At 56.5% G+C, this 10,377-nt stretch overlaps 1 protein-coding gene across 2 annotated transcripts; it reads right to left on the bottom strand.

Annotated features, from left to right (window-relative positions):
- Positions 1 to 2,023: 2,023 nt before the first annotated feature.
- Positions 2,024 to 10,267, bottom strand: MFAP2 (microfibril associated protein 2). Of its 2 annotated transcripts, none has more exons than XM_050322416.1 (9): positions 10,211 to 10,267; positions 6,913 to 6,971; positions 4,717 to 4,803; positions 4,317 to 4,343; positions 4,130 to 4,216; positions 3,800 to 3,841; positions 3,580 to 3,667; positions 3,396 to 3,469; positions 2,024 to 2,144 (listed from the first exon to the last, which is right to left on the bottom strand). In XM_050322416.1, exons 2-9 carry the CDS (start codon positions 6,947 to 6,949, stop codon positions 2,041 to 2,043), a joined length of 546 nt encoding a protein of 181 aa, XP_050178373.1. In that variant the 5' UTR covers positions 6,950 to 6,971; positions 10,211 to 10,267; the 3' UTR covers positions 2,024 to 2,040. The 2 variants fall into 2 exon arrangements, with proteins under 2 accessions (XP_050178373.1, XP_050178372.1); XM_050322415.1 differs by having other exon boundaries at positions 4,717 to 4,806; positions 10,211 to 10,257.
- Between the last annotated feature and the right edge of the window lie 110 nt (positions 10,268 to 10,377).

The following is a 10,377-nucleotide window of genomic DNA, read 5'->3' as shown; positions in this document are numbered from 1 at the left end:
GGAAATTGCCCCTACAGATGACAGAGAGACTCCCTATAAACTGGACACACAGTCCCTCCGATACAAGTCCTGTAGGAGATACTCACTGTGTATGAGAGCAGCTCACTCAGCAGTGTCCCAGAGCTGCACCCTACAGAGGGGACAGAGCAGGGGTCCTGTGGGTGACACACACCCCCCACAGAGCAGAGACACACACTGGGTGCCAGAGACCCTACAGAGACACCTGGCAGCCTACAGAGGAGAGAAACACCCTAGAGAGGAGAGAAACACCCCATGGACAAGACATGTGGGCTGCAGAGGAGAGAGACAACCTGTCAGCAAGAGGGAAACACTGTATATGAGACACACCCTATAGACAAGAGCTGCACCCCACACACAAGGGGGACAGGCTGTGGACTAAAGGCACACCCTACAGACAAAGAGATCCAAGATATAGGAGAGCTGCACCCTACAGAAAAGGGACACAGGCTGTGTGGAAGTGATACACCCTATATATATGAGATACACCCTATATATGTGAGATACACCCTATATATGTGAGATACACCCTATACATGTGAGATACACCCTATATGTGTGATACACCCTATATGTGTGATACACCCTATATATGTGTGATACACCCTATACATGTGTGATACACCCTATATATATAAGATACACCCTATATGTGTGAGATACACCCTATATAGGTGAGATACACCCTATATGTGTGAGATGCACCCTATGTATGTGTGATACACCCTATATGTGTCAGATACACCCTATACGATTTCCTATAAGGACCTGCAGAAACTCCCCACACACACCCCCCAAACCCCCCCCAGCTCACCCTGTTTCCTAGATGGAAATCACCCCCCAACTTCCCCCTTCTCTAGGGGACCTGAGACCCCAGGAGAGACCCACCCACGGTGCTTTCTGTAGGGGAACCATCCCAACCCCATCCCAACTCCAACCCCAAACCCCCTTCATCATCCAGAACTCCCAGAACTGACCCCAAACAGGTTTATCCTGTGCTCTTTCTGTAAGACCCCCCCCCAAATCAAGACCACTCCAGATCACCCCCCCACATTGCCCCCCAGCTCCATATCCCCCCAAACCATCCCAAAATAACCATTTAACACCCCTCAAAACCCTTTGTTGTCTATAACTCCCAGTACTGACCCCAAACAGGTTTATCCTGTGCTCTTTCTGTAAGACCCCCTCCAATTAAGACCCCCCCAATTACTCCCCCACTGCTCCATATCCTCCCAAACCCACCCCAAAATAACCATTTTTACACCTCAACCCCCCTCTATTGTTTATGACTCCCAGAATTTACCCCAAACACATCCATACTGATCTTTTTTTCTATAAGAGTTCCCCAAATCAAGAACCCCCAGATTTCCCCCCACTCTGCTCCGTATCTCCCCAAACCCGCCCCAAAATAACCATTTTACACCCCCAAAATCCCTTTGATGTCCATAACTCCCAGAATTGACTCTAAAATCTTTTATCCTGTGTATTTTTTCTATAAGACCCTCCCAAATTACTCCCCTGCTGCTCCACATCCCCCCCAAACCCACCCCAAAATCAACCATTTCACACCCTCCAAACCCCCCCTCCGTAGCCCTTCCTCCTTCAAATCACCAGAACCCCCCACAAACCCGGGAATCGTCCCCAAAAAAAGGAGCCGGGAGCCGCAGTTGGTGTGGGATCGTCTCTGTAGAAAACTCCGGGGCCAAACCCCGCCCCTTTTCCAATACAATAAAAGAAAGTCATAAAAAATAATAAATCCCCCCCTTTTGTGTTTGGTTTTCCTTTTTTGGGGGAAGGAGTTAATTCTTTTTTCCGCGCACAAAAAAAGAAAATAAAAAAAAAGGTGAGAAAAGGCTCTTTCCACCCTCGGGTTGGGAAAACCACGGCCAGGGATGAGGAGTGGGATGGGGTGGGGGGAGACGGGATGCACGTGGGGAGGGGCGGGATGAGGGTGGGGAGGGGCGGGATGCGGGTGCGGGATGCGGGTGGGGACGGACGCGGGTGGGAAGGGGGTCCCCCCGCTCAGCAGCCCCCGCAGCTGCGGGCGCAGGACGCGCCCACGGTCTGGCAGAGCCCACTCGTGGCCATAACCCCGCACTTGGAGAACTTGTCCCGGCACAGGTCGGCTGTGGGAACGCAGGGATCAGCCCGGGAAAACCGGGACAGGAGGCAAAGAAAGTGCCCCTGACGGGGGTGGGAACGGGGGGATGATGGTGGGGGACAATCCCCCCCCACCACAAAATAGGACCCTGCGCTCCGGGATGGGCAGAGACCGGCACGGCTCGTCCCGTAGGGGAGAGGAGCCATCCCTATCCCATCCCCTTCCCCATCCCATCCCCATCCTCTTCCCCATCCCATCCCATCCCATCCCATCCCATCCCATCCCATCCCATCCCATCCCATTCCCCATCCCATCCCCTTCCTCATCCCATCCCCTTCCCATCCCATCCCCATCCCCATCCCATCCCCATCCCCATCCCATCCCACCCCATCCCCATCCCCATCCCCATCCCATCCCACCCCATCCCCATCCCCATCCCATCCCCATCCCCATCCCCATCCCATACCCATCTCCCCATCCCATCCCCATCCCCATCCCCATCCCATCCCCATCCCATCCCTCCTTCCCCATCCCTCCCTTCCCCATCCCATCCCCTTCCCATCCCATCCCCTTCCCCATCCCCATCCCACCCCATCCCCATCCCCATCCCCATCCCATCCCCATCCCCATCCCCATCCCATACCCTTCCCCATCCCATCCCCATCCCATCCCCATCCCCATCCCCCATCCCCATCCCCATCCCATCCCCCTCCCTTTCCCCATCCCCTCCCCTTCCCCATCCCATCTCCTTCCTCATCCCATCCCATCCCCATCCTCATTCCCATCCCCTTCCCCATTCCCTTTACCATCCTCATCCCCATCCCAAAATCCACAGCTCATCCCACGGGGGAGGGGGATCCATCCCTATCCCTGCTCCCAAAATCCCCAGTAGGGACCACCACAGCCCATTCCATGGAGGGAAATCCACCCCCATCCCAAAAATCACAGCTCATCCCATGGGGAAGGAGGATCCATTCTCATCACCATCCCCATCCCAAAAACCACAGCCCATCCCATGGATGAGGAGGATCCATCCCCATCCCCAAACCCACATCTCATCCCCTGGAGGAGGTGGATCCATCCCCATCCCGAATTCCACATCTCACCCCCCGGGGGAGGGGGATCCATCCCTATCCCTGCTCCCCAGATCCGCAGCACACTCCACGGGAGCTGCTGGAGCAGCTTGGATCGCCCAGCGGGATTTTTCCTTGCTGTAATTCCCGGAAAAGGGGTGCCCCGGGCAGGGACGACGCCGATTGTTCGGGTCCCCCCTCACCTCGCAGCAGCTCCTCATGGGCGCACACGGTGCGGACACAAATCTCCTTGTTGATGACGTAAACCCGGCGCAGGCTGGATGGGGAACGGGATAAAAACCATGGAAGGGGTCGGGCGAAAGCAGGGGGGGATTCCCGACCTGTCGGGGAGGGGGTCAGGGAAGGGTTCCCCCCCTCCCCTCTCACCTGTAGAAGCAGATCTCGTTCAGGCACTGCTTGCAGGGCTTGTGCACCGAGTAGAGCCGCGTGCAGGGATACTGCTCCTCCCGGCAATCTGCGGGAAAACCGCCTGGGAATTCCCCGCACAGGGGCCCGAGTGCCTCCCCCACCCCGCCCCAAACCCACACATCCCGCTCCGGAGAGGCTCGAAGGCAGGATGAGCCCCCCACCCGGCATCGACACTCACCGAGGGGTCCCGGCTCCGTGGGCTCGGTCTCGGGGGCAGCAGCTGAGGGGGGAGAGGAGGGGGGAGGAAGTTTGGGGATGGACCAAAAGGATCTCAGCGGCCTTTCCCTGGATTTTAGGGCGGGAGCGTCCTGGTGTGGGCACGCGGGGGTGGGGGCAGAACCGGGATAAGGGAGCAGGGGGAAGACCCCCCGGTCTTGGGATTGAGGGGGGCGGGGGGGCTGTCACCCACCTTGGGGGGTTGTCACCCACCTGGGAGTGCCGTCACCCACCTGAGAGGGCTGTCACCCACCTGAGGGGACTGTCACCCACCTGCAGGGCTGTCACCCACCTGGGGTCGGGGCCGGCACGGTTTCCTGCTGGGATTGCTGCTGGGATTGGTACCGGAACTGCTCCTCGGGGGCGCGCGGGGTGACATCTGCCAGCACAGACACAGAGCAGGGGCATCCCAAAACATTCCCGCCCCATCCCGCCCCTCGGCACCACCCCTTCCCCCCCCTTTCCCAAGGATCACTCACCGTGGTAGTCGTAGTAGTCCTGAATTTCTGGGGAATAAAACGAAACCAGAGGCTGAGGGGGGGGGGTGGGATTTTAGGGAGAAAACTCAACCCATCCGGGCCAGGGCTGGGCAAGGAGCTCCCTAAAATGTGGGTGGGAGCGATGGGAAAACAGCTCTGGACGTCCCAGGGATGACCTGGGAACATCCATCGGGTGTGTGTGGGGTAATTGATGAAGGTTTAATGAGTAATTTGCAGCACGAGCGAGGGGAGGGGGAGGGGTTACCTGGTTGGGAATTTAAGGGGCGGGAGAACAAGGATGGAGCAGAGGGAAAAGAGGGATCAGGGTGGGGGAATGTTTGGCCGTAGAAAGCAGAAAATGAAGGGGATCAAAAGCATTCCCAGTGCAGGGAGCTCTCACCTGATTGCTGGTCGTACTGGGAATACTGGACTGGCTCGGGATAGGTGATTCCCTCAAACCTGCTGTACTGTCCCTGCACCAGGAGCGCTGCTGGGACACGGGGGGGTCACCAGGGGGGGATTTGGAATTGGCCGCTCCAAAAATCCCACCCCTTTGCCCTCTGGGTCCCGGGGAAGGGCAGGGAGAGGGAAGTGGCTGCTCAGGCAGGGAGGAGCAGCAGCAGCCCAGGGTTCCTGCACCATCCAGCTGGGGCTGATCCCATGGGATCCACGGTCCTGGAGAAGGGTCCGGTACCCACTGACCCCAGGGATGCTCCTGACACGGATGGCACCCCCTGCATCCCACTGGGAGCCCACCCTGCCGTGGATCCAGGGGGAAAACGGGATCAAAATCCAACCTGGATGAGTTGAAGGGATCAGAATGTTGGGAGGGGGGATCGGATCACTCCCATCTCCATCCCCATCCCTATCCCCATCCCCACGGATGGCAGGGATCCATCCCTGGACACAGGGACCCTTCTATGGACACAGGGACCCTTCTATGGACACAGGGACCCATCCATGGACACAGGGATCATCCCCATCCCTATGGATGGCAGGGAGGGATCATTCCCACCCCTATCCATCCCTGGACACAGGAATCCACCCATCCCGGTGCCAGGAGCATCCCTGAGCTGGGATCGATGGGTTTTCTCTCCCCTCCCCCTTCCCTTGGCTCTGGAATGTTTTCCACGTGTCCCTGGCTTTGTTTCACCCCCAGTTTTCCAACTCCACCCCCTCCCTCCCTGTTCCCATCCCACCTTTCCCGGCCCCTCGGGGGTTTTATCCCAGTTCCAAAGTGCCAATTCTGTGCCACCTCCAGGAGGTGCCAGAGCCCTCCTGACTCCCAACTCTGAACAATTCCCGGCCTAAATATACGGAATTTGGGGTTGATTTTTGGGAATAACGGGCGACTGTCCCTTTGGGAGTGGTGACACCTCCTGCTCGTCCCCCAGACGGTGCTTTGGGACCAAAAACTCCACACTTTGCACCCTAAAAAAGAGATTTTGGAGGCTCAAAAGGGAGGTTTTGGTCTCCAAAATGGGATTTTGAGAGCTCAAAATGAGGTTTTGGATCAAAAAAAAGGGAGCATTTGGGTCCATAAATAAAGATTTGGGCTCAAAATCTGGGGATTTGGAACACCCAAACCTGACTTGGGGCCTTCCAAGTGGTGCTTTTGGGCCTCAAAAGGGTGTTGAAGGCTTAAAAATTGAGGTTTGTACCCTAAAATGGGGGTTTCAACCACAGAATCAAAGCTTTGGACTCCAGAAAGGAGGATTTGGGACATAAAAATGAGGCTTTAGGACCTAAAAATAAGGTTTCTATCTCTGAGAGTGGGGTTTAGACCCCAAAATGAGGGTTTAGACCCTAAAAATGAGGCTTTCAGATCAAAAAATAAGGGGTTTAGCTCTAAAACTGGGGTTTATGACCCCAAAAATGAGGGTTTAGATCCTAAATATGAGGGTTCTAATTACAGAAGCAGAGCCTTGGACTCCAAAAATGAGGATTTGGGACCTAAAAATGAGGCTGTGGGATATAAAACCAAGGTTTTTAGCTCTAAAAGTGGGGTTTAGACCCCAAAAATGAGGCTTTGGGACATGAAAAGAAGGGGTTAACTCTAGCAGAGGGATTTAGACCCTAAAAATGAGGGTTTCAACCACAGAATCAAAGCCTTGGACTCAAAAAATGAGTCTTTGGGACCTAAAATTGAGGGGTTTAGCTCTAAAAATGGGGTTTAAACCCCAAAAATGAGGCTTTAAGACCTTGAAATAAGGTGTTTAGCTCGAAAAGTGGGGTTTAGACCCCAAAAATGAGGCTTTGGGACATGAAAATAAGGGGTTTAGACCCTAAAAATGGGGATTTGACCCTAAGAATGAGGTTTTCAACCACAAAATCAAAGACTTGGACTCCAAAAATGAGGCTTTGGGACCCAGAAATAAGGTTTTTAAGCTCTAAAAGCAGGGTTTAGACCCCAGAAATGAGGGTTTAGACCCCAAAAATGAGGGTTTAGATCCCAGAAGTGAAGGTTTGGCCCCTCCAAGACGAGTCCTGGAGTTTAAAAATGAGGGACTGGGTGGTAAAAATGGGGCTGTGGAGCTGGAAAAGGAGGATTGGGATCATGGAATAATTCAACTGGTCCCAGGGAGGGGACACTCACCTGGCAGCCACAGCACAAGGAGCCCCGTCCCTCTCATCCTGATGGAACCGTGGAAGAGTCTGGGAAGAGAGGGAACACCGAGGGATCAGGGGAGAGGGTGCCAGCAGAGCCCAGAGTGGAGGTTTGGGGCTCCTTTCCTGGGATTTCCCACCCAATTCCTTGGGAAAGGGTTTGTTCCAGGGGTTCCCGTGCTGGGAAATGCAGAGTTCACTCGGGTGGATCTGAAGGGGTGTGGAGAGTTGGGGGAAAAATTGGGATTTTAGGGAAAATCCCAGCCTGGGCTTTGGCAGCCAGGGGCACTCCTGCTTTCCTGGAGTTTTCCAGGCCTGCTTTTGCTGGCAGGAAGATGGGCCAAGGTTGGGAAGAGCTGGGATGGCAGGAATGGGACTGCCCTGCCCCTCATCCCGAGCCAGATCCAGGGGGACAACTGAGGGGAACAGAGAAATCCTGCCCAAAAACATCCCAGATCCTGGTGGGATTGTGGCTCCAGGCCTGGCACACTTGGGAGGGGGGGCAGTGGGACTGGAGGGACCATCAGCTCCCAGGGATCCCATCCTGGCCATCAGTGGAATGTGGCACATTCCAGGGATCCCATCCTGGCCATCACCAGGGTGGCACATTCCAGGGATCCCATCCTGACCATCAATGGAATGTGGCACATTCCACAGACCAGGTCTTGCCCCATCCCAATAATTCTGTCCCATAAAACTTTCCAGCCCCGGTGTCCTCACTGCCACCCCAGTCCAGCCCCTTCCCAGGACCAGCAGCCCCAGCTCCTGCCCCAAACCCAGAGCTGTGTCCCAAAAATCCCTCCTGGTCACTGTGTCCTCACCAGCACCCAGGGACCACATCCTGCCCCACCACCAAGGCCCAGCAGCTTCCAGGGACTGTGTCCTGCCCCAAATCCGAGAGCCATCTCCCAAAAATCCCTCCTGGCCATCGTGTCCTCTCTGTCACCGAAGCCCCTTCCAGTCACCACGTCCAGCCCCACCACCAAAGCTGCCTTTTCTGCTCACCACGTCCTCCAGGTCACCAAAGGTGCCTTCAGGGACTGTGTCCTGCCCCAAACCCAGAGTCATCTCCCAAAAAACCCTGAGGGTCAGCACGTCTTCCAGATCGACCAAGAGCAGCATCCTCTGGGGATCCCACCCTCACCACCTCCCAAGGACAGCACCTTCCATTGTCCATCCTGCCCCAGGCCCAGAGGGTGGACCTTTTGGTCCTCAGGGCCACCCGAGGCCCCTTCCAGGGGCTGTGTTGTCACCGTGACCAAAGCACAGCCTCTCGTGGCCACCACATCCCCCCCGGCACCTCCCCGTGACCAGACCCAGGCCCTGCCCCACCCCAGGCCCCAGAGTTCCCTCCACACCTGGCTCAAAGCCCTGGAGATGTTGGGAAGCAGCTCCCAGACCCTTCCCAGCCCTGGGGAACCCCCAGGGTTGGTCCCCATGGAGCTGGGACGAGGTGACCGCTCAGCCCTGGGGGTGCCAAGGAAGAAACCACGGCCCCCCCATCACCACCCCAGGGTGGCACTCGGGGCCCTGTGGTCCCCACTGCTTCTCACAGCCCAGCCGTGGGTTTAGCCAGGGCTGAAGGAGTGCTGGGATAACTGGGATAACAGGGATCACGGGGATCATGGGCGGATGGGTGGGATCAGCACGACTCTGGAGGCTTTGCCGGGCCCTGGGGCTGCTGGCAGAGCTTGGCTGTGGGACAGGGGCCAGGGGGGATCCAGAGGGGCTGGAGATGCCCATCCTGGCCTTTGCTGCTTCTGCAGGTACCAGAATCCCATGGGATTCCAGCACTGACATCCTGGGGCTCCAAAACCGCCTGATCCAGGGCCTGTATCCCAGCAGGAGAGCTTGGGGCAAGGCTGCTGGGTGGATGGATGGATGATGAATGGATGGATGGATGATGGATGGATGGATGGATGATTTCCCACCTCCAGAGTCATCCCACTCCATCCCCTAACCATTCATTCCCAAGGACCTGGCCTCACAACTCGGGATTGACGTCCCCTTTTCCATCCCAAATGCCCCTGATCCAGGGCCTGTATCCCAGCAGGAGAGCTTGGGGCAAGGCTGGTGGGTGGATGAATGATGGATGGATGGATGGATGGATGAATGAACTCCTACCTCCAGAGCCATCCCACTCCATCCTCCCGCCATTCCCAAGGATCCAGCCCCAGAACTCAGGATCGACCTCCCCTTTTCCACCCCAAAATCCTCCAGCAAAGCTTCTCCCTAGCTCCAGTTCCCGGGACTCCCCCCGGACACGGCGCTCTTGGCCGGGCTCTCCCGTTTGGCCGCGGGACGGGGACAGTCGGTCACGTCCTGCCCCGACGGCGCTTCCAGCGGCTGCTCCCGCCGGAGCCCCCGGAGCGGCCCCGACACTCCGGGACACCTCAAAGCCACCAACGCGGGGACGGAGCCACCTCCGCCCTCCTCCCCCCCATCCTCCTCCTCCTCTTTCCCCACCATCCCCTTTTCCGGGATGAGACCCGAGATTCCCTCTTTCCCAACGCTCCGTGCAGGGGTCCGGCGGCTCCAACCGCGCCAGATGTTTTTGCAACTCCACATCTGGGAACAATCAAGCCCGGGGAAGGAACAGCAGAGTCCCTTTCATTCTGCTAAACCCCACCTTCTCCCAGCCTTTTCCCCCTCCCCCAGCTGCTTTTTTCCCCCCCATTTTCCTTTCTTTTTTTTTTTTTTTTTTCCCCAGTTGCCACAGAGTGGGAAGAACAAAGGGAATATAAAAGGACTCCCAGTTTTTTTGGGCCCTCGCCCAAAGGTACAAAACTCGGTGCCCCCACCCCCCGTTTTTCACACCTCACGTTTTCCTCAGGGTCCCGTCCCCTCCCAGATACCCAGAAATAAGAAAATAACCCTTCTCAGGGTCTCTTTCCAGCATGGAAAATTAAAAATAAATGCACGGCTTCCTTCAGGTTTAGACTGAAGGTTTTCAGCTTAAGGGTATTTTTAGACTTTTTGGAAGTGGTGGAAAATCTCCTCCAACAACTGCCAGGGCTCCAAAATGAGTGTGTCCCCCCTTCCCCCTCCTCCCCCGCCCCCGGCTACTGTTTCTTCAGCACCCCAAAATCAAGTAGGGTTTGCTTTTCGGGGATTAAAGAGTTCAAAGCAGCTTTTCCGAGCGGCCCCAGCCGATCGAGGTTCTAAGGGGATTTTGGAAAGCCCCAGAAATGGGGTTTTACCCCCCTCCCCCCTTGGCTGCTGGGGGGGGGGTCCCCAGAATTCCTGGGAATGGGGGGAGGGGGGGGTCTCTCCCGCCTGGTCCTTACCAGTTGGTGCCGGCTCTGCCTTTTCCCACCGCCTTGGTCTCTTCTCTCTGCTTTCCAAAAACTCTGGAAATGAGAGTTAAAAAAAAAAAAAAACCAAAAAAACCTCCTACCTCCAACATGGGGGCTCCGCTGGGTCCTAAAGCCGCACCTGAGCCGGCCCCTTCCTG

The sequence above is a fragment of the Myiozetetes cayanensis genome, unplaced genomic scaffold (genome assembly GCF_022539395.1).
Source record: "Myiozetetes cayanensis isolate MyiCay16 unplaced genomic scaffold, myiCay2020 scf28, whole genome shotgun sequence".
Taxonomy (NCBI): Eukaryota; Metazoa; Chordata; class Aves; order Passeriformes; family Tyrannidae; genus Myiozetetes; species Myiozetetes cayanensis.
Note: the sequence above shows the minus strand (reverse complement) of the source record. Positions and strands in the feature narration are given on the sequence as shown.

What these genes read in the sequence shown, in the direction of transcription:
- MFAP2 (XM_050322415.1), bottom strand. Translation starts at nt 6,949, where the DNA reads ATGAGAGGGACGGGGCTCCTTGTGCTGTGGCTGCCAG. An exon ending in CCTTGTGCTGTGGCTGCCAG is followed by an intron (nt 4,807 to 6,912) that starts GTGAGTGTCCCC and finishes CCCGTGTCCCAG; the next exon opens with CAGCGCTCCTGGTGCAGGGA. An exon ending in CCATGAGGAGCTGCTGCGAG is followed by an intron (nt 2,145 to 3,395) that starts GTGAGGGGGGAC and finishes GCGTTCCCACAG; the next exon opens with CCGACCTGTGCCGGGACAAG.